The sequence below is a fragment of the Colius striatus genome, chromosome 22, assembly GCF_028858725.1.
Source record: "Colius striatus isolate bColStr4 chromosome 22, bColStr4.1.hap1, whole genome shotgun sequence".
NCBI classification, from domain to species: Eukaryota; Metazoa; Chordata; class Aves; order Coliiformes; family Coliidae; genus Colius; species Colius striatus.
In genome coordinates, this window is record NC_084780.1 from 2787581 (window position 1) to 2808821 (window position 21241).

At 60.9% G+C, this 21241-nt stretch overlaps 2 protein-coding genes across 3 annotated transcripts in view; both read right to left on the bottom strand.

The window, feature by feature from the left end:
- Nucleotides 1-16368, bottom strand: part of ZNF76 (zinc finger protein 76) — a 30353-nt gene extending 13985 nt beyond the window's left edge. The window contains exon 1 of the mRNA XM_062013830.1: nucleotides 16348-16368. The gene's annotated coding sequence lies outside the window, so the exon portion shown is untranslated. The remainder of the gene's footprint in view (nucleotides 1-16347) is intronic.
- SCUBE3 (signal peptide, CUB domain and EGF like domain containing 3) overlaps nucleotides 2585-21241 on the bottom strand; it is a 42851-nt gene continuing 24194 nt past the window's right edge. For both annotated transcript variants that reach the window (XM_062013817.1, XM_062013816.1), the window contains exons 7-22: nucleotides 15880-15996; nucleotides 14257-14379; nucleotides 12876-12992; nucleotides 11787-11909; nucleotides 11156-11272; nucleotides 10819-10911; nucleotides 10625-10741; nucleotides 10389-10550; nucleotides 8865-9068; nucleotides 8614-8775; nucleotides 7570-7737; nucleotides 7315-7476; nucleotides 6968-7165; nucleotides 5936-6088; nucleotides 5717-5796; nucleotides 2585-3596 (exon numbers count right to left, since the gene is read on the bottom strand). In XM_062013817.1, the coding sequence (XP_061869801.1) occupies nucleotides 3447-3596; nucleotides 5717-5796; nucleotides 5936-6088; nucleotides 6968-7165; nucleotides 7315-7476; nucleotides 7570-7737; nucleotides 8614-8775; nucleotides 8865-9068; nucleotides 10389-10550; nucleotides 10625-10741; nucleotides 10819-10911; nucleotides 11156-11272; nucleotides 11787-11909; nucleotides 12876-12992; nucleotides 14257-14379; nucleotides 15880-15996 (2246 nt within the window). In that variant the 3' untranslated portion in view covers nucleotides 2585-3446. The remainder of the gene's footprint in view (nucleotides 3597-5716; nucleotides 5797-5935; nucleotides 6089-6967; nucleotides 7166-7314; nucleotides 7477-7569; nucleotides 7738-8613; nucleotides 8776-8864; nucleotides 9069-10388; nucleotides 10551-10624; nucleotides 10742-10818; nucleotides 10912-11155; nucleotides 11273-11786; nucleotides 11910-12875; nucleotides 12993-14256; nucleotides 14380-15879; nucleotides 15997-21241) is intronic.

The window sequence follows — 21241 nt, forward strand, 5'->3', positions numbered from 1 at the left end:
CAGCTGGCTGAGGAGGCTCCTGGCTGGTGCTGTGCCTGTCCTCAGCTGCCTCCCTGCTCTGGGGGGACACTTGTTTGTGTTGCCCCCCAACAACCAGTGTCTGGGACCTCGGGCTCCTGCCCAGCAGCAGCTGGTGGGAATGTGCTGACCGGCTTCTTCCAGTTGCCCACAGGGTCCAGGGGAAGGGAGTGTGGGGTGGGAGCTGTAGCTCAATGAGAGGCTTGAGGCCAAGGTAGAATGTCTTCCATCCCCTTTGCTTCCCTCCAAGCCAATGCAACTGTTCTGGGCTAAAAAACGAGGTAGGTTGCATCTAATTAATGCACAGAAATAACTACATTGTGCCTGGGGGGGCTGGTGAAGTGGGGTGGGGTTGGAGCTTGAGGGGGGGGGAGAGAAAAAAAACCCCCATGGCCTTGAAAGAGCTCGTGTGGGCATCTGAGGGAACAAAACAATGAGCAGCTTCGGATCCTGCTGTTAGGAACCTTTACAAGAAGCATCGGAGCCAGTGTGTGAAAGATCCAACAACACCAAGCAATTCCATTTAATAATTAAAAAAAGACAATACAAAATGCAAACATTTCTCTTTACAAAGTTCAGAGACTTTTCTTGAATCGAGTGCAAATAACTTCATGAGCTGCATCTTCCTCAGGAGGGGCTCTGGCTGCAGGGGGAGCTGGGGCTTGCTGCAAACGGCACATCAAACATCCCCCCACCAAAGCCCCAGGCCCCTCGTTCCTGGTCATACACCCGACCACTCAGAGGGGGCTGAGGCAGCCTCCAGCCTTCCAAACCCTTTCTGAGGTGTGGGGGGGGGGAGGAGGGGCTGAGCTGCACTCAGGGGGGTTCTGGTGGCCCCGTGGACTTGGGGGGGGGTTTGTTTGAGCTGCATGATGACAGGAGGAGGAGGAGGAGATGTTGCAGATGTTGCCAGGTATCTCTGGCTGTTACAGGAGAAGGTGCTGCCCAGCTCACCCTTCCAAAACTGCTTTAGGGGAGGTGACAACCAGGACAGCAGGAGGCTCTGGCAGCCCCAGTGCCCCACAGCATCAGAGCAAGAGCAACCCCACCATGAAGCCACCCCGAGCTCAGGAGCTATGAGCAGAGGGGCTGCCCTGCACCTCTGCACTGGGCTTGGGCATCCCAGGATGGCTTTTTATTCGTGCTGTTGTTGTTCTGGTTCTTTTTCTTCTAAATCTGAAAGAGCCTTTCAGTGGTCACTGCTCTGCTGTGGGCGCCCCACAGCAACAAAAGCTCCCCCCTGCCCCCCAACCCCCAGCCTTGAAATCCCTGCAGCAGCTTTTGTGCATCAAAGCAGCTGCTTTCAGACACCAACCAAGGGAGCAACAGCTCAAGCCACAGACATGGAGCTCCCAAACAGGCTGGTGGCTGGGCAGCAGGAGGGGCAAATCCCCAGCTGGGATGGATCAGGACAGACTTTTCCAACTGACACATCTTGGGGACAAAGCTCAGCCCCCTTTGCCAGCCCTCACCCAGCTGCAGCCCCTCACAGAGCCCAGAGGATGTTCTGGAGCAGCACAGATTGAGGAGGGAACACAGGGGTGAGCAGCTGCCTTTGGTGAGGACCTGGGGGCATGTGCAGAGCAATAAATAACTGGTTCATTAAGAGCAGGGCTGGGCCCAGCCAGGGCCGAGGGGACAGCGAGAGACAAGCGGGGACTTGCCCACGGGACAGCTGAGGGCAAGCTGAGCACGTTTAGACCTGGCAGCTCCAGGTCTTTGAGAGGATGAAGATGAGGATGAAGGCACAGGTAGGTGACAGCCTAGAGCTGGTGGCAGGGCTGGAAAGGGAGCGAGGCTTGAGGGGCAGGAGGAGGGATGAACGGGTCCCGTCCCCAGGGGCACAAAGCCATCGGTGCCACCCCCTGGCCATCCCATCCAGCCATGTGCAAAGCAGCAGTGCAATGGGGAAGGGGGGCAGGATGGGGTCCCCCCTTTCAGGAGCTCCCACAGCACCCCAAAGGGATGAGCACACGCAGATGGATGGAGCCAAAAGCGGCTGAAGGGAGTGGGAAGCACAAAGCTCCCCTGGAGCCGGGAGGGTTGGCTCTGCCTCCAGCCCTGGGGGAGAGATTTCAGGGCTGAGCTGAAGGAGAGCTGCCCCCTCCTCCCAAACCCTGCCTTGGCACCTGCCCCTGGGTCTCTGCTCATCCCTCAGCCCCTGCAGGGAAGCAAAACTGTTTGTGACAAGCAGCTGATGCAGTTCCACATCCCCCTCACGATGGGGCTTGAACAACCCTCAAAGCTCGGTGGATGAGCCGGGCAGCTCTCAGCCCCCGCAGCCTCTGCACCTCCTCCACCCCCAGACACCTCACACCCCCTGCAAAGGCTCAGCCCAGCCCAGGCTGAGCAGGAGAGGCACCAGCTCCCCCCTCACTCCTCGAACAGGGGGACAAACACAGCAGAAAAGGTTGCAAGGCCTGAAAAGCCCATCCCTGGAGGCAGGGCAGCCCAGGGCTGGGTTTGCTGCGGGCTGGGTCTGTGTTGCGCATCCTGACTCCTCCGGCAGGTATAAATATTGTCGTTTCCAAGTAGAAAAACAAACAAACAAAACAACCTTCCCTCTAAATAATATAAAGAAGACTCAAATGATTGCACTTAATACATATGGAGAAAGGTAGAAAGGAGGATACCCTAGTGCACAAACATTTACTCCTGCTCTTCACAAAGCTTGCTTGTCCCAGTGACTCTTTGGCAGAGCTCGTTCGTCTGGCTTCTTGGCATGAGTGGCTGGGGCTGGGGGGTGGGAGGGATGGGGAGGGGGAAAAACCCAACAAAACCCAACAAAACAAACAGACAAACAACGCACCCGGCTGCAAATCCTTCTCCTCTGCTCCCAGCTGCCTCCTGTGCAGCCAGACATTGTTCTGCTGGAAGTGGCTTGGCCGAGCTCTGGTCCCTCGCAGCGCCGGCGGGACGGCGGCCGCAGCCCCTGCCACAGCTGCCACTCGCTGCAGCCCTTGGCTGATCTCTCCTTGCCTTGGTCTTTTCTTCTTCTTTTTGGTTGTTTGGCTTTTTAAACCGAGTGATGCTTTGGGAAACTCTCTCCCCTCCCCACGCCGAGCTCTGAGGGGGACGGTGCCGCTGCCTCGCGCTCCTCGCTGCACGGGCTCTGCTGCAGGGGTGCCGATGATCCCCTGAGGTCCTGGGCCAGACGTGGTGTGAAGGGAAGCAAAGGGAGGCAAAAGGACCAGCTCTTGGGTTTCCTAAACGGAAGCAGCTGCTTTGGAAGGGAGGAGCAGCTTTGCCGGCGGCTGGATGAGGCTGGAGCATCCCCCCCGAACCCAGGCGCAGCGATGTCTGCGGGGCAGGAGGTGCCGGTCCTGCCAGAGCCGAGCAGAGGGAGGAGAGAATCAGAACAGAGAAGGAAGGGAGAAGAGGGTTTCCTTGGCTGTGGGGTGTCCCAGGGGCAGCAGGGCTGCAGGGGGCTATTTGTAAGGTCGGAGGAAGCTGGAGACTTTGGAGCGCAGCAGCTTGATGAAGGAGCGGGGCAGCATCTCCTTGTGCTTCTCTGTGTACTTGAAGTAGTTCTGGGGGTGTGCCAGCACATCGAAGAAAGCTTTGATGAGCTTCTTGTCCTGGGGTTGGGGTGGGGGGGAGAAGTCAAACCAGAGAGACAGTCACCATCCCACCTCACACTGCCCCAGGGCAGCCCCAGACACAGTCACCATCCCACCTCACACTGCCCCAGGGCAGCCCCAGACACAGTCACCATCCCACCTCACACTGCCCCAGGGCAGCCCCAGACACAGTCACCATCCCACCTCACACTGCCCCAGGGCAGCCCCAGACACAGTCACCATCCCACCTCACACTGCCCCAGGGCAGCTCCAAACCAGACACAGTCACCATCCCACCTCACACTGCCCCAGGGCAGCTCCAAACCAGACACAGTCACCATCCCACCTCACACTGCCCCAGGGCAGCCCCAGACACAGTCACCATCCCACCTCACACTGCCCCAGGGCAGCCCCAGACACAGTCACCATCCCACCTCACACTGCCCCAGGGCAGCCCCAGACACAGTCACCATCCCACCTCACACTGCCCCAGGGCAGCTCCAAACCAGACACAGTCACCATCCCACCTCACACTGCCCCATGGCAGCTCCAGCCACAGTCACCATCCCACCTCACACTGCCCCAGGGCAGCTCCAGCCACAGTCACCATCCCACCTCACACTGCCCCAGGGCAGCTCCAAACCAGCCACAGTCACCATCCCACCTCACACTGCCCCAGGGCAGCTCCAGACACAGTCACCATCCCACCTCACACTGCCCCAGGGCAGCTCCAAACCAGCCACAGTCACCATCCCACCTCACACTGCCCCAGGGCAGCTCCAAACCAGACACAGTCACCATCCCACCTCACACTGCCCCAGGGCAGCTCCAAACCAGCCACAGTCACCATCCCACCTCACACTGCCCCAGGGCAGCTCCAGACCAGCCACAGTCACCATCCCACCTCACACTGCCCCAGGGCAGCTCCAGACACAGTCACCATCCCACCTCACACTGCCCCAGGGCAGCTCCAAACCAGCCACAGTCACCATCCCACCTCACACTGCCCCAGGGCAGCTCCAAACCAGCCACAGTCACCATCCCACCTCACATTGCCCCAGGGCAGCTCCAGACCAGCCACAGTCACCATCCCACCTCACACTGCCCCAGGGCAGCTCCAGACACAGTCACCATCCCACCTCACACTGCCCCAGGGCAGCTCCAAACCAGACACAGTCACCATCCCACCTCACACTGCCCCAGGGCAGCCCCAGACACAGTCACCATCCCACCTCACACTGCCCCAGGGCAGCTCCAGACACAGTCACCATCCCACCTCACACTGCCCCAGGGCAGCTCCAAACCAGACACAGTCACCATCCCACCTCACACTGCCCCAGGGCAGCCCCAGACACAGTCACCATCCCACCTCACACTGCCCCAGGGCAGCTCCAGACACAGTCACCATCCCACCTCACACTGCCCCAGGGCAGCCCCAGACCAGCCACAGTCACCATCCCACCTCACACTGCCCCAGGGCAGCTCCAAACCAGACACAGTCACCATCCCACCTCACACTGCCCCAGGGCAGCTCCAGACACAGTCACCATCCCACCTCACACTGCCCCAGGGCAGCTCCAGACACAGTCACCATCCCACCTCACACTGCCCCAGGGCAGCTCCAGCCACAGTCACCATCCCACCTCACACTGCCCCAGGGCAGCTCCAGACACAGTCACCATCCCACCTCACACTGCCCCAGGGCAGCTCCAGACACAGTCACCATCCCACCTCACACTGCCCCAGGGCAGCTCCAAACCAGACACAGTCACCATCCCACCTCACACTGCCCCAGGGCAGCTCCAAACCAGCCACAGTCACCATCCCACCTCACACTGCCCCAGGGCAGCTCCAAACCAGCCACAGTCACCATCCCACCTCACATTGCCCCAGGGCAGCTCCAGACCAGCCACAGTCACCATCCCACCTCACACTGCCCCAGGGCAGCTCCAAACCAGACACAGTCACCATCCCACCTCACACTGCCCCAGGGCAGCTCCAAACCAGACACAGTCACCATCCCACCTCACACTGCCCCAGGGCAGCTCCAAACCAGAGCCATGGGGGCACATGCAGAGGGAAGGCTGCTGCTCCCTGCCAGCATCCCCTGCAGCCCTGGGCACTGAGGACACACTCACCTTGAGGATCTCCTGGTGGTTTTCAGAGGCATAGAGCCTCCCATCCCTCACGATGTCCTCCACCAGCTGCTCATAGTCCTCTGAAACACCGAGAGGCACAGTCAGGGCACGAGCCCCAGCCCCGAGCCCCCTCCTCCCAGCCCCGGGGAGGTGTGAGTGTGTGTGTGTGAAGCTGTGCAGGCAGGGCTGGGCTCTGGGCTGGCTGCCCCCTGCACTCACCATCGTAGGTGACGTAGGGGATCTGGAAGCCGCGGGCGCTGTTGGCTTCGCTGGTTTTGAAGTGGATCCAGAGCTTGCGGGAGCGCGCGGTGAAGGCGATGGGCCGCTCGTACGTCTGGCACGTCTCGTACGTGGTGATGGAGGATGGGGAGGCTGTGGGAGCAGCCAGCCCACGGGTGATGCCCTGCAGCAAGGCCACCCCCAGCCTCACTGTGCTTCCACCAGGGAGGGGGATGGTGGGTGGTCAGAGAAGCTGAGCTACCCCCCAACCCTCGTGTGATGCTCTGGAAAGCTCTGAACGGGGCTTTTTAACTCAAAAATGAAGCTCTGAGAGCACACAGCCCATCTGCCTGGCCCAGCAGGACACCAGGTGATGCCCTTTCCCCAGGGCAGCAGAGGGAGGCCCTTTTCCTGATCCTATCTGTCTCAATGTCAGGAGGTTGGGGCAGCACTTGTTTGTGTTGTAGCCAGTGCCAGGACAAGGGGTGATGGGGTGAAGCTGGGACACAAACAGTTCCATTGAAACACAAGGAAAAACTCATTCAGTGTTGGAGTGAGGGAGCCCTGGCCCAGGCTGCCCAGGGAGGGTGTGGAGGCTCCTTCTCAGGAGCTTCCCAAACCCACCTGGACACGTTCCTGTGCCCCCTGATCTAAGTGAACCTTTGTTCTGTGATGGCCAGTAAGAAGACCGGGGTAACAGGCACAAGGTGGAACACAGAAAGTTCCACTGGCACAGGAGGAGCAAGTCCTTTGGTGCTGAGCTAAGGGAGCCCTGGCCCAGGCTGCCCAGGGAGGGTGTGGAGGCTCCTTCCTTGGAGCTCTTCAGGACCCACCTGGACACGTTCCTGTGTGACCTGATCTAGGTGGGAGCTGCTTTAGCAGGGGGTTGGGCTGGATGAGCTCTGCAGGTCCCTTCCACCCCTGCCCCATGCTGTGGCTCTGTGATTCCCCTCCTGCCACCCAGGGCTGCAGCTCCTGCCCCTTGCACAGCCCCCAGCCTCCTCCAGCCCCGCGCCACGCTCGGTTACCTACAGTTTTTCCTCATGACCAAGACATCGCCGCACTCATCCTCGGAGGGGAGGAAGATCTCCGGCACCACGATGAGGATCTTGCGCTTGGGGGGCGGGTTGATGTTCCAGGTGCACTCCACGTTGGCAGGGTAATTGCCAGGGTAGTTGGGGGACTCGATGTAGCCCGTGTACTCGCCCAGCTCCCCCCCGCACTGCCGGTCTGCAAGGCACAGGCAGCGGCTGGGAACCGGCGGCGCCGCAGAGCGGGGGCGCAAATGACCCCACGCTCCACTTGAAGGGGGGGGGGATGAATGCTTTGGAGGGTTCATGGCACATCATGCCCCCTCTGCCATGCCCCAGCTCGCCTACTTTTGCACTGGGCCACCGAGGTGGAGCCGTCGAAGTCGGTGGTGGTGTTGCCGGGACAGGCGACGCAGTAGTTCTGCCTGAAGTCGGGCTGGTAGGTGCCCACGGCACAGCGGATGCAGCGGTGCACGCTGCTGTTGTAGTAGTGCCCTGGGGAGCACTGGACTGGGGAGGGGCAGACAGCAAAGGGGGGGCTGTGTCAGCCTCTGGCACGGCCCCAGCTGGGTGAAGCTGCCCCTGGAAGCGGCTCCAACCCACCTTTGGTGTCGCAGTCCTGGAAGGAGACGGCTCCGTCGTGGCGGGTGCTGAGCCCCCCGCCGCAGGGGAAGCACAGGGCACGGCCCCCCTCGGGCTGGTACGAGCCCCGGGGGCACGGCTGGCACGGCCTGAAGCCATCGGCTGAGTGCTGCCCAGGGGGGCACTGACCTGTGGGCAGAGGCACGGCTCAGGCCTGGCACCCCCGGGCTGGCTCCTCTCCCCTCCAGCCTTGGCAGCAGCAAGAAATGGGGGAGCAAGTGGTGCCCTGCCCAGGGTCCCCCCGAAATGCCCAAGGTGCTGAGGGGATGGAGCATGTGTGTGAGGAGAGGCTGCAGGACCTGGGGCTGTTCAGCCTGGGGAAGAGGAGGCTGAGGGGGGATCTCATCAACACAAGTATTTACAGGGTGGGTGTCAGGATGGGGCAGCACTTTTGTTTCTGTTGGCTCAAGTGCCAGGACAAGGGCTGATGGGCATCAGCTGGGACACAAACAGTGCCCCTGGCACAGGAGGAGAAACTTCTCTAGTGCTGAGGTGAGGGAGCCCTGGCCCAGGCTGCCCAGGGAGGGTGTGGAGGCTCCTTCTCAGGAGCTTCCCAAACCCATCTGGACACGTTCCTGTGCCCCCTGATCTAAGTGAACCTTTGTTCTGTGATGGCCAGTAAGAAGACAAGGGGCAACAGGCACAAGGTGAAACACAAACAGTGCCACTGGCACAGGAGGAGCAAGTCCTTTGGTGCTGAGGGGAGGGAGCCCCGGCCCAGGCTGCCCAGGGAGGGTGTGGAGGCTCCTGCTCAGCAGGTTTCCAACCCCACCTGGACACGTTCCTGTGCCCCTGAGCCAGGGGAACCTGCTTGAGCAGGGGCTGGATGAGCTCTGCAGGGCCCTTCCAGCCCCTCCATGCTGGGGTTCTAAAGCACCAACTCCTGAGCTGGGGCTCCTCAGGGCTCTCCCCTCTTCTGACCTGAGGCTGGTGGCTGCCTGTTGAAGGTTCCAGCCCTGGCCACCCCCTGAGTGCACCTCCCAGCCCAGGCCAGTGCCCCCTTACCCATGCAGCTGGTGATGTTGGTGGCTCCCACGGGCCCGAAGGCATCGGCCCGGGGACACAGGTCACAGGAGAGCTGCCCTTCCTTCTCCTGGTAGGTGCCGGCGGGGCAGGGCACACACTGCTCCGTCTGCCCGTGGTAATACGTTCCCTGCGAGCAGCTGACTGAGAGCCGGGGGGGGTGTGAGCGAGGGGCTTTGGGACACTCCCTGCCCCAGGGGCCCCTGCCCTGGGCACCCCACGATGCCCCTTACCACATCTGCCAGCCAGGCGCTGCTGGCCCGGCCCGCAGCTCTCCTGCCGCTCCAGCCCCACGCTCAGCTTCCTGGCCACCTCGTACTCCATCCCCGCGAAGCGCAGCAGGAACCTCTCCTGGTTGATGGATTTCTTCAGGGCTTTGATGGCTGACTTGAGCTTTTTCTCCACCCTCTGTCGCAGGCAGTTCAGGTTGCAGCTGGCTGGGGGTGCAGGGGGCAATGGGGGTGCCAGGGGAGAAGGATGCAGAGAGAAACCAGGATGGAGAGGGAGACTCAGCAGGATTGATGGGCTGCAGTTGGCCCAGGGGTGGTTGAGGTTGGAGCTGAGGCAGAGCTGTTTCCCTGAGAGGGGTGTGAGCCCTGTGCCAGGCTGCCCAGGGAGCTGGGGCAGTGCCCAGCCCTGGAGGGATCCCAAAGGCATGGAGCTGAGGTGCTGAGGGCTGTGGGTCAGTGCTGGGCTGGGCAGGGTGAGGGCAGAGCTGGGACTGCAGCAGCCTCAGGGGCTTCAACAACCCAAATGATTGTGGGATTCAAACCATTTCCTGAATGCTCAGTCTCATGTGCTGCCCAGCACAGCCCAGTCCAGTGCAGGATAAGGCCTGATTCAGCTCTCCTTGCTGCACAGGGATGGCACTGACCCCTGGTCCCACACATCACCCCAGTCCCACCACATCACTCTGGTCCCACCACATCACCCCAGTCCTATCACATCACCCTGGTCCCACCACATCACCCTGATCCCACCACATCACTGCAGTCCCACCACATCCCCCCAGTCCAATCACATCACCCTGGTCCCATCACATCACCCCAGTCCCACCACATCATCCCGGTCCCACCACATCATCCCGGTCCCACCACATCACCCCGGTCCCACCACATCACCCTGGTCACACCACATCACTCCAGTCCCACCACATCACCCCAGTCCCATCACATCACTGCAGTCCCACCACATCACCCCAGTCCCACCACATCACCCTGGTCCCATCACATCACCCCAGTCCCACCACATCACCCCGGTCCCACCACATCACCCTGGTCACACCACATCACTCCAGTCCCACCACATCACCCCAGTCCCATCACATCACTGCAGTCCCACCACATCACCCTGGTCCCACCACATCACCCCAGTCCCACCACATCACCCTGGTCCCACCACATCACCCTGGTCCCACCACATCACCCCAGTCCCATCACATCACTGCAGTCCCACCACATCACCCTGGTCACACCACATCACCCTGGTCCCACCACATCACCCCAGTCCCACCACATCACCCTGGTCCCACCACATCACCCCAGTCCCACCACATCACCCTGGTCCCACCACATCACCCTGATCCCACCACATCACTGCAGTCCCACCACATCACTCCAGTCTCATCACATCACCCCAGTCCCATCACATCACTGCAGTCCCACCACATCACCCTGGTCACACCACATCACTGCAGTCCCATCACATCACCCCAGTCCCACCAGCCCTGCCTGCAGCCAAGGCAGCACAGTGCCCACCTGTGATCTCCTCCAGCTTGATCTCTGCCTCGAACTCCAGCGTGATTCGCATCACCTCCTTGCTGGAGGAGTTCCGAGCCCGGCGGCCCTTCCCCTTCTTGGACGAGTCACACTTGAGGTTGACGAAGGCGACCTGGCAGTCAGAGCAAGGTGCAGGGGCACCTGCACCCAGGGGGCTGTGTCAGCACGTCCCAGAGGGACACACAACCCCCCCACACCCTGTCATCACTCCTCACCTTGTGCCCCCACCTTCCCGGCCTCATCCTGCTTGCCCTTGGCCCGTGGGTGCAGGTGGCACTTGGCATCCTTGATCTTGAAGGAAGCTTTTTGCTTGATTGGTGCAGCAACAGTCTCTAAAAGAAAAAGCAGGTGCTCAACAGGCCTGGGCAGGGCAGCCTGGCTGGCAGCGGGCACCCTGCAGCCCCCTTACCCAGGCACTGGTGGCTGCTGTTGGAGGGTCTCTGCTGGGCACCCTGCCGCAGCACAGGGGTCCCACAGCTCACTGTGTAGCTGCTGTCAGACTCTGTGGGAGGGAGGACAGAGAGTCAGGGGGTGCTGGGTCCCCACAATGCTCTGCCAGGGCGGCTGTGCCATAGGGGATGATCCCAGGAGCCCACCCCAGGGATGAGCTCACACACCTTCCCGAGCCCCACGTGCTGCTGGGCTGCTCTGCACCCTGGCCACAGAGCAGCTCCTGCTCCCTGCCTTCCCTGTGCAGGGAAATGGGAACCCCCTGCCCAGGCTGGCAGTGGCACTGGTGCTGGTACCTGGCAGAAAGCGAGCCTTGGAGGCACAGGTGAGGGCACAGCTGTCCTTCTTGCCCGTCTTGTTGCAGGTGAGGGTGGCCCGTGGTGGCACTGAACCTGGCAGGCATTTCAGCAGCTCTGAGGGACACGCACCAGCTGCTGACAACAAGCAGGGATGCTAATGGCTTGCACAGTCAGGGCACCCACGAGGGACCCCTGTGCCCTCCCAGGTCAGGAGGGGAGGAGAGGGTGCCAGAGGGTGGCATGGGAGCCCTGGATCAGCATCTCAGCCACCCCAGGTCCTCCTTGGAGATGTGACCACTGGGATATTTTGGGGGGAGGGCAGCGTGTCTTCCATGAAGGGGAGGCCATTGGGTACCAGGGCACAGCCAGGGCCATGGAAACAACTCCTTTAGGGTCACTTGTTGGTGCAAAAAGCTCACAGACAGCCCCAGGCACGGTCAAAAAAGCAACAAGATGACCAAGGAGACAACACCTCCCACCCAGCACGTCCCATCCAGCCCCCTGCGAGGTGCACACGGGGCCCCAGCCAAGTGTCCTGTGCCAGCACGTCCCCAGACCCCCTGTGCTTTAACCCCAAGGTGCCAGAGGTGCCAGGGGGCACTGGGAGCCTGCCCAGCCCTGGCTGTACCTGTGCAGTCCTTTTTGTTCCAGTGCAGCTTGCAGCCAGCTGGGCATGTGCACTGGTAGCTGCCGGGAGTGTTGATGCAGCCGAATCTGCAGCCCCCGCGGTTGATGCTGCATTCGTCGATGTCTGTGGGGGAGAAGGGAGAGGCAGAGGCTGGGGGGGCTCTGCCTGGCACTGCACTGGCTCAGGGCTCTGATTTTGGATGGCTAAATGTATGCTCCATGCCTGAGTTGGGGCTGTGCACCCACAGGGAGCTTCCAGCCATTCCTCAGCCCCACGGGATTCCTCTCCCCAAGGGCTGGGGGGACGGCTGCAGCCCACCCAGGATGAGCTGGGAGCCAGCCCCGTGGTGGGGAGCTGTGGGGAGCAGCACAGTGAGCTGACACAGAAGCAGTTGCATTCTAAAGGCAGCTGTTTGGCAGCTCCCTGCAGTGAGGACCCTCTGCCTCAGCCTGGAACAGAGGGTCAACCCCTCAGGGTTGGCATGAAGCAGGGGCAGAGGTGGGGAGAGGCCAAACCCCGCTTTGTGCCCAGCTCTCCCTTCATGGGAGCAGGGGTGGGGGGCAGCAGTTCCCCTGCTGTGGGGTCACAGGGGGGTATCCAGGGCTGCAGTGGCTCCCACTGGCTGCACTCTGGGAGCACAGGAGGGTCACCTGCCCTGGCTGGCCAGGCAGTGTTTGTGTCACCAACAGCAAACCCCCCCAAAGGTGTCTCATCTGCCCCCACCCCTGGGTGTTATCTGCCTTGTGAAACCTAAATCAAACCCTTTGGATGTTCCCCAGCCCAGCTCCCTGCCAAACACACTGGGGATTTCTCCCTCTCTCACTGCAGACAAGTCACAAACTGTTGCTGTTGCTCTGTTTGAGGTTGCAGACACCAGTAGCTGGCTCTGAGCCCCCTCCCTGCCTGGCCCCACGTCAGGGGATGTGGGGAACTGACCCTGCCCACGAGCCCATGGGGTGAGTGGTACCCCCAGGGGTCCTGCAGCAAGATACCATGAGGCTGCCCCATCCCCGGGGCCCTGTGTGCCTCCCCAGGAGCCAAACCCAGCAGGCTGGTGGGCTTCTCCTGCCAGGACAGAGCCAGCCCTACCTCCACAGTGAGTGAGCCCATACAGTGTGTAGCCCTTGTTGCAGAGGCACTGGAAGCTGCCTGGGGTGTTGATGCAGAGGTGGTCACAGGTCCGGTCAAAGGAGCACTCGTCGATGTCTGAAGGGAGGGGGAGAGGAGAGGTGAGGGGTTGGCATGAGGAGGGGCAGCCTCAGGCACAAGGGCTGTCCCCTTCCTGCTCCAGTTGCTCCACTGAGCTGATGGCTGCCCTGGCACCCTGCACTGGGATGCTTCAAGCTCCCTCCTTGCCCACTACAAGTACCCCACTGCACCAGCCCTGCCCTCCCCTCCCAAAGCTCCTGCAGCCCCTCTGCAGCTCTATCAGGAGAAATGGGGTCAGCACTGTGTTCCTGGCACAGGGTGGCTGTGAGAGCCTCCACTGCTGCCCCATGCCAGGGAAGGATGCTGAGCAGGCAGGTCCTGCCCTGGGATGGTGCTCAGCCCCACAGGGCAGCTCCCTGGGGCAGGGAGGCTCCGGCTGGGCAGCCAAATCCAACCCCTTGGGTCTGAGCATCATTTCCTTGGCTTCATTAAGTTAATTGCCCAGGAGTGCAGAAGCTGGATGGAGATGAAAGCCATGGCAGCTCTGGGATGTGCCAGCCCTCTCCTGCCCCAGCTCTGCACTTTTGGGAGGCAACACTCAGGCTCATGCACACCCCTGGGCACAGAGCCCTGTGTTCCCCCTGGGATGGCCCAGAGACCTGCCAGCTCACTTGACCCTGTTGGGACAGGAGGAAAAAGCACCATGGAGAAGCCAGTTTCCAACAGAGCAAACAGGATTCATCTTCACTCTCCCCTCCTGCCCTCCAACAGACGTAGGGAGGAGGAATCCTGTTGCAAAAGCCCCTGAAATCCTTGCTGTGCTTTGCTGGCATCCCCAGCAGCGTGTCCCTGGGCAGGGCATGATCCAGCCCCTGCTGTGGGTGCTGGTGGAGGGGCAGAGGCAAGGCAGGACACATCCCACTGCTCTCCCCATCAGCCATCCCGGGAGAATGGTGGAGAAACAGCCCAAGGGGCTGCAGGGAATGTCACAAACTCTCATCACAGCTCTAAGGCTGGAGGGTTCCACCTGGCATCTGCCTAAATGCTGACTTCAGCTCTGCTGCCAGGAGAGCCAAGAAATGCCAAGGCAGGAGCAGGGCTTGGGATGACAGCCCAGCTCTGCACATCAAAGGACTGAGCCCCAGAGCAGAACCCAAACCCAGCTCTAAAGCCCTGGAGGGTGTCTGAGGAAAGCAGAGAGGGTGAGTAACCAGGGCAGAACCCTCCCAGCAGCCACGGGAGGGTTGGCACATGTCAGAGAGCAGGGAGAGGGGGTTGTCTCCAGGCAGGGCAAAGCTGCCTGGGTCCTGTTGCCCTTTACCTTGGCAGTTCCTCTCGTTGATGAGCAGCTTGTAGCCTTTCCTGCAGCTGCACTCAAAGCTGCCCACCGTGTTCCTGCAGATGTGGTCGCAGCCGCCGTTGTTGAGGCGACACTCGTCGATGTCTGCGGAGGGGCACAGGGGACACTGGCTGAGATGCTGGGCCAGGACAGAGGGGTCTCCCCTCCAACCCCCATCCCACCAGCAGCTGCCAAATGGAGGAAACCCTCTGGGCTCTGCTGGCCCAAGGGAAAGGTGGCTGCTGTTTGATCTGGGTGCGTTTGGGGCTGCTGTGGGACACTGGGCAGCTCCTGGGCTCAGCTGCCCTTAGACACTGTGCAAAACAACTTGTGCAGGTCTGAGCATCCCCTAGAGCACAGCCAGGCTCTGAAAGAGCTTTGCAACCAAAGGAAAGCACCACACCAGAGTCTGCAGAGTCACAGCTTTGGGGTGGGGGCTAGTTTCAAGGACTAGGAGCAGGGGGAAGGAAAGACCAAGCTGGGAGGGGAAACCCCCTCCTTTAAAAACAGCCATTCAAGAAGATACTGGTCACCCCTCACCCCTCTGCTTGCCACCTCCTTCCTGCCACAAACAGAGCTACAAGTGACAGCACACACTAAGTGCAAAGAGCCCCAAGGGCCTGGGAAGAGGCTGAGCACTGGGGCTCTGGGTTGGCTCTGGGGGTTTCTCTTTCTCCACTAATCACAGGATTTGCTGCCAGGAAACAACCTGGAAAATGGAAGGAGAACAGCAAGAGGCAGTCACCTTCCCTGTCCCCTCTGTCCCCAGCAGCTCTGTCTCTCTGGGGCTGTGCCTTGCTTTTTATGGCTGCAAGGGAAGGAGCTGTAAAGCAGCCCCCAGCCATAATAAAACCCTCAGACACAGGGGACGTGGCTCCAGGTTATGGCATGTTCCTGGAAACAGGAGACCTGGAGAAGGTGGGGGAGGGATGCTCTGATAAAATAACAGGGTGCAAGGGGTTCTGGAAGCAGTCAGCAGGTAGACAGGCAGCCAGCAGTGGGACAGCCTTTGCTTTCAACTGGGGTCAAGTTCCTGAAGCTGCTGAAAGACACAACACAGGCGCCTGGCAGCCCCCGGGGTCGTGGCATCCCCTTGCCTGGGGTGAGGAGGCTTTGAGGTGGCTGTGAACCAATCCAGGTGGCTGGGGCTGATGGTGGGAGGGTGCAGAGGCACATGGCAGCCCAGGGTATCCTCCCCCAAGCAGGACATGGAGCTTGGGCCCAGCTGGATGATGAGCACAGAGGGACTTGAGCAGCTCTGAGTTACCACACACACATTCCCTACCTGGGGGGAAACTGAGGCAGCAGGGTGGAGTGAGGTGGGACAGGACACTCCAGCTCCACAAGTGCCATGTCACTGGCTTCAGCATGACCTGACCCTCCCTTTCCTACTCCACTCAGGCTTCCTGGGGGAGTGGGACCCACCACAGCTCAGCCCCACGCCTGGGGGTGACCCCTGTCCCCACCCCACAGATGCAAACAAGTCAGCAATGCTGAGCTGAGCTAAAGCAGCCTTTTCTAAGGGCACTGAGGGCACAAGAGGGATGTCTGAGCCAGCCAAGGGTGAGCAGTGAAGCCCCCAGCCCTGCTCACACACACACATACCTTTGCAGGTCTTCCTGTCGGGCTGCAGCATGAAGCCCATGGGGCAGCTGCAGTGCACCCCCGCTGCTGCATCGTGGCATTTGCTGTCACAGCCCCCGTTGTTCACAGCACACGTCTCTGCACAGACAGGGGAGAGAGCAGCTGGGGTGAGGAAGGAGGGCTGCAAAGGCTGAGGTGGGTCACAGCACCCTGATGTCCCCACACCACCCAAATACCCCCTACACTGGAGCACTGAGGAGGCAGCTGGTGCTCAGCTCCTCACACAGCCCACTGAAATGCTCTTATCTTCTCACAGAACCCCAGCAGGGAGGGCTGGAAGGGCCCTGCAGAGCTCATCCAGCCCCAGCCCCTGCTCAAGCAGGTTCCCCTGGCTCAGGGGGCACAGGAATGTGTCCAGGTGGGGTTGGAAACCTCCTGAGAAGAAGCCTCCACACCCTCCCTGGGCAGCCTGGGCCAGGGCTCCCTCACCTCAGCACCAAAGGACTTGCTCCTGTGCCAGTGGAACTGTTTGTGTCCCAGCTGATGCCCATCAGCCCTTGTCCTGGCACTGGGCACTGCAGAAACAAGTGTCCCCTCATCCACCTGACACCCACCCTTTGGGTACTTGTAAGAGTTACTGAGCTCCCCCCTCAGTCTCTTCTCCAGGCTGAACAGCCCCAGGTCCCACAGCCTTTCCTCAGCAGGAAGATGCTCCATCCCCTCAGCACCTTGGGAGCCCTTTTCTCACAGACATGAGGCCATGGAGCCCCAAATTAATAAACCCCCCCAGACACAGGTCCTGCAGCATCTTCTGCCTCTGCAGACGACCCGACACCCGTCACCTTCCCACGGCCCCTCTGAGCCCCAGCTGCTGCTCCCCAGGGACTGTGGAGGTGAAATAAGGACACGTGAGGTTCAGCCCCTGTCACAGGCAGCAAAATGCACCCAGGGCTCCCAACGTGCCACCCAAACCTCTGTGCAAGCCTCCTGCACTCCAACAACCTGCTCCTACAGCCCGGGTGTAGGATCTCAGGTAGAGAGGGGATGGGGACAGCCCTGTCCCCTCAGAGGACGCTTTGTTAGCTGTGTGCAGGGAGCAGAGCAGCACCTGGCCAGGCTGGGGATGGGGTCAGGGCACAGCAGGGCTGGGAGAAGCAGAGATGGCTTCAGCTGATGGAGGAAAAAGCTCTGTGGCATTAACCCCATGGTGCTCAGCCCCTACACTGGCTTTGGGGCTGTGTGCTCCCTGAGAACAGAGCCTGGTGGCAGCTCCAACAAAGAGGAGTTCCATTGCCAAGTGACAAAGCCACAGGACTCGGGGCACAAAGGGCCAGGTCTGGCCAGGGGTGCCCAGGCTGCAGCTCCCCAGGGATGTGCAGCCCCTGTCCCTCAGAGGGGTCTGGGGGAGGTCCCATCCCCCTCACTGCCATCTCTGTCACCAACCTGGGACCCCCACACCACCATCCCCAACTGGAGCACTCTGGATGGTCCAGGCTCATGGGCTAATTTGGGAGCCCCTTGGTTTAATTAGAACCCACCCACAGAGCCAGGCAGCACCAGTGGGAAAGGGAGGGGGGGGAAAAAAAGCAAGGCTAATTATTTGAGTATTATCAAAGTCAGCTGTTGGTGGTGGGACTAGAGGGACACTCATTGAAATGAAAGATTTGGAGCTTGACAGCTTCCCTGTGAGCTCAGCCCCCAACTCCAGCCCAAAACCACCAGAACAATGGCTTGAAGTGCATGAAGTTGTTCACAAAGGATAATAAAATCTTCCTTTCAGAAGGCTGGTTGCTTAGATAAATGAGGCATTTAGGCTTCAAGGAACCCAGAGCTGAAGAATGCCTTGAAGAGATTCCTTGGAAAGAGCAAATCCCAGGTTCTCCTGCTCCCTGAGAGCGCTGCATGGGGCGGGGATGACTGAGCCACGCAAGCATCTGCCTCGGGGGCAGGGAGCTGGGATTGCTCTGTGCTGCTCTTGCTGCTGCTATTTTTATGGTTGTCCCATAATAAGAGAACAAAAGGGACCCATTTTGATGAAATTAATAGGCAGCACAATTACAAAAGCTAAAGGCAAGGGTGGGATTTGTGCAGCTATTCCCCTTGGGCAGGGCCCTTGTGCCACACGCAGCCCCGGTCACACGGGGACTGGCACGAGGGCAGGGAGTGTGGTGTGAGTGACACAGCACCCAGGGGAAGGGAAACCTTCTGCAAGCCCAATGAATTATTTAACAGCAGCCTTTGTTCCAGCAGCTGATGCAGAAGCAGCACACAGAGGATTGGTTTAACAGGGCTGCTGCCTGGATGAGATGATGGTCCCAGCTCAGGGACTGCTTTCGGTGGGATGGAGATGGACAATCACAGCATCAGTGGGATGGAGATGGACAATCACAGCATCACTTGGCTTGGAAAAGCCCTTAAAGCTGCTGCAGTCCCAGCCCTGCCCTCACCCTGCCCAGCCCAGCACTGACCCACAGCCCTCAGCACCTCAGCTCCACGCCTCTGGGATCCCTCCAGGGCTGGGCACTGCCCCAGCTCCCTGGGCAGCCTGGCACAGGGGCTCACACCCCTCTCAGGGAAACAGTTCTGCCTCAGCTCCAGCCTCAACCTCCCCTGGGCCAACTGCAGCCCATTGCCTCTTGGCCTGTCATTCATGGCTGGGGAGCAGAGCCCGACCCCCAGCTCCCTGCAGCCTCCTGGCAGGGAGTGTCAGAGAGTGCTGCTGGCTGCCCTCAGCCTCCTCTTCTCCAGGCTCAACACCCCCATTCCCTCAGCCCCTCCCCAGCCCCTTGTGCTCCAGCCCCTTCCCCAGCTCTGTGCCCGGCTCTGGCCACGCTGCAGCCCCTCAGTGTCCCTGTGGCAGTGAGTGAGGGGCCCAGCACTGACACAGCCCTGGAGCTGCAGCCTCCCCAGGGCCCAGCACAGGGGACAATCCCTGCCCTGGGCCTGCTGGTCACACATCCTCATCCAAGCCAGGATGCCCTTGGCCTTCTTTCCCACCTGGGCACGCTGCTGGTTCATGTTCAGCTGCTGTTGATCAACACCTCCAGGCCCTTTTCTGCAGGACAGCTTTCCAGCCACACATCCCCAAGCCTGGAGCATTGCCTGGGGTGTTGCTGAGGCCCAAGTGCAAGTGAAGGGGCTGCATGGGGGAGCACAGTGCTCCCTGGGCAGAGCAGTGCCCTGAGCAGCATCACTGTGCTCACAGCTTCCCCCAGCACAGCAGCACCCATCTCTTGGCCCCTTTGCACCTGCAGGAGCTGCAACAGCAACGCAGAGCAAACCCTGCCCACACTCCCGTGCTGGATGGGGGCATGGACGGGGCAGGAGCTGAGCCAGCATGGCTGCAGCATCACTGCAAACCCCTCAGCAAAGGAAAAGGCTTGGGGGTGCTGCTGGGCAGCAGAGGTGGGGATGGTGGTGCCCAGGGGACGTTGTTGGGCTGAGCAGCAGCCATGGGGCTGCTCCCAGCCTGGTGCTGCCTCACCCCACACACACAGAGGCCTTTGGCCAGGGAGGGTGAGCACACAGCAGCCTGCACACACATGCTCTTCTCCACCCTCCCCTCTGCCAGCTGCTGTGCCACAGAAATCCTCAGCCCCACCACTCAATGCAACACCCAGACTGAGCTCTGCAATGCTCTGCCTGAGCCCCACAACACCCAGACCAAGCCCCACAGTGCCCTGCCCGAGTCCCACCACATCCTGCCCAAGCCTTACAACACATCACCCTGGCCATGTCCCACAATACCTGTACCCCACAACACCCACCTGCACCCCACAGCACCCTGCCCATGCCCCACACTGCCCTGCTCGTGCCCCACAACACCCTGTCCGTGCCCCACAGCACCCTGCTTGTGCCCCACAGCACCATGTCTGTGCCCCACAGCACCCTACCTATACCCCACAGCACCCTAGCTGTACCCCACAGCACCCTACCTATACCCCACAGCACTCTAGCTGTACCCCACAGCACCCTGTCCATGCCCCACAGCACCCTAGCTGTACCCCACAGCACCCTGCCCATGCCCCGCAGCACCCTACCTGTGCCCCACAGCACCCTGTCCATGCCCCACAGCACCCTAGCTGTACCCCACAGCACCCTGTCCATGCCCCACAGCACCCTGTCTGTGCCCCACAGCACTCTGCCCATGCCCCACAGCACCCTACCTGTGCACCACAACACCCTGCCCGTGCCCCACAACACCCTGCCCATGCCCCACAGCACCCTATCCGTGCCCCACAGCACCCTGTCTGTGCCCCACAGCATCCTACCTATACCCCACAGCACCCTAGCTGTACCCCACAGCACTCTGCCCATGCCCCACAGCACCCTACCTGTGCCCCACAGCACCCTATCCATGCCCCACAGCACCCTGCCCATGCCCCACAACACCCTGCCCATGCCCCACAGCACCCTGTCTGTGCCCCACAGCACCCTATCCATGCCCCACAACACCCTGTCTGTGCCCCACAACACCCTGCCCATGCCCCACAGAACCCTGTCCATGCCCCACAGCACCCTGCCCATGCCCTGTCTGTGCCCCACAGCACCCTGCCCATCAGTGATGGCAGCAGGACTATGAGCCCACGAGCAGGGGAGATAAGTGCATGGTATGGGTGGGATTACAGCCGGGTTGGATGGAGCACAGCAGAGCTCCAGAGCCCCCAAAAGCCATGGCTGGTGCTCCCAGACCCTCCACAAACAGGATTCCCCCTGGTAGACGAGCTGCTGCCCCTTCACTGCCTCAGTTTCTGTGTTGGCAAAGCACAGGGCTTGTCTTACCTTCATCAGGGGCTCAGAGACCCCATGGGGGTTGCAGAGAAGCCCTTTGGGAAGCAGCTGAGGTGCTCAGTCTGGTAAAGGGTCAGTGCAGGTCTGCAGTTTGCTGCAGCTCTGGCCTGGCTGCCTCTGGGCACAGGCAGCAGCTTTGCTGGGCCAAAACCTGACACCCCCCAAACGACCCCAGACCTGCAGAGGGGACTGTCTGTGAGCAGGTGGCTCTGGGAAGGGATAACTGGCAGTGTGCAGCGTGGAGATGGGCACAAGCATCCCCCTCCCCACCACACAGCCACCAGCAGCCCACCAGCAGCTCCTCTCAGGCTTGCAGGGAGGGCACAACCATCACCACAGCCCTGGGCAAGCAGCTTCTCACCCCCTGCACCAGGCAATGCAAGAGCCCCCTCATGCAAGCAGAGCCACGGGAGGGTCCCTCTCTCTGTCCCCAGAGGCAGTGTCCCGAGGGCAGGCTGGCTCAGCCGGGTTTAGGAGCAGCAGCAGGGCCAGGGTTAGCGAGGCATGCAGTTAGCACAGCAGCTCAGCCCTCCCCCTAGCCCAGCAGTGACCTCGAGGTGAGGAGCAGAGCAGAGCAGAGCAGAGCTGGTGG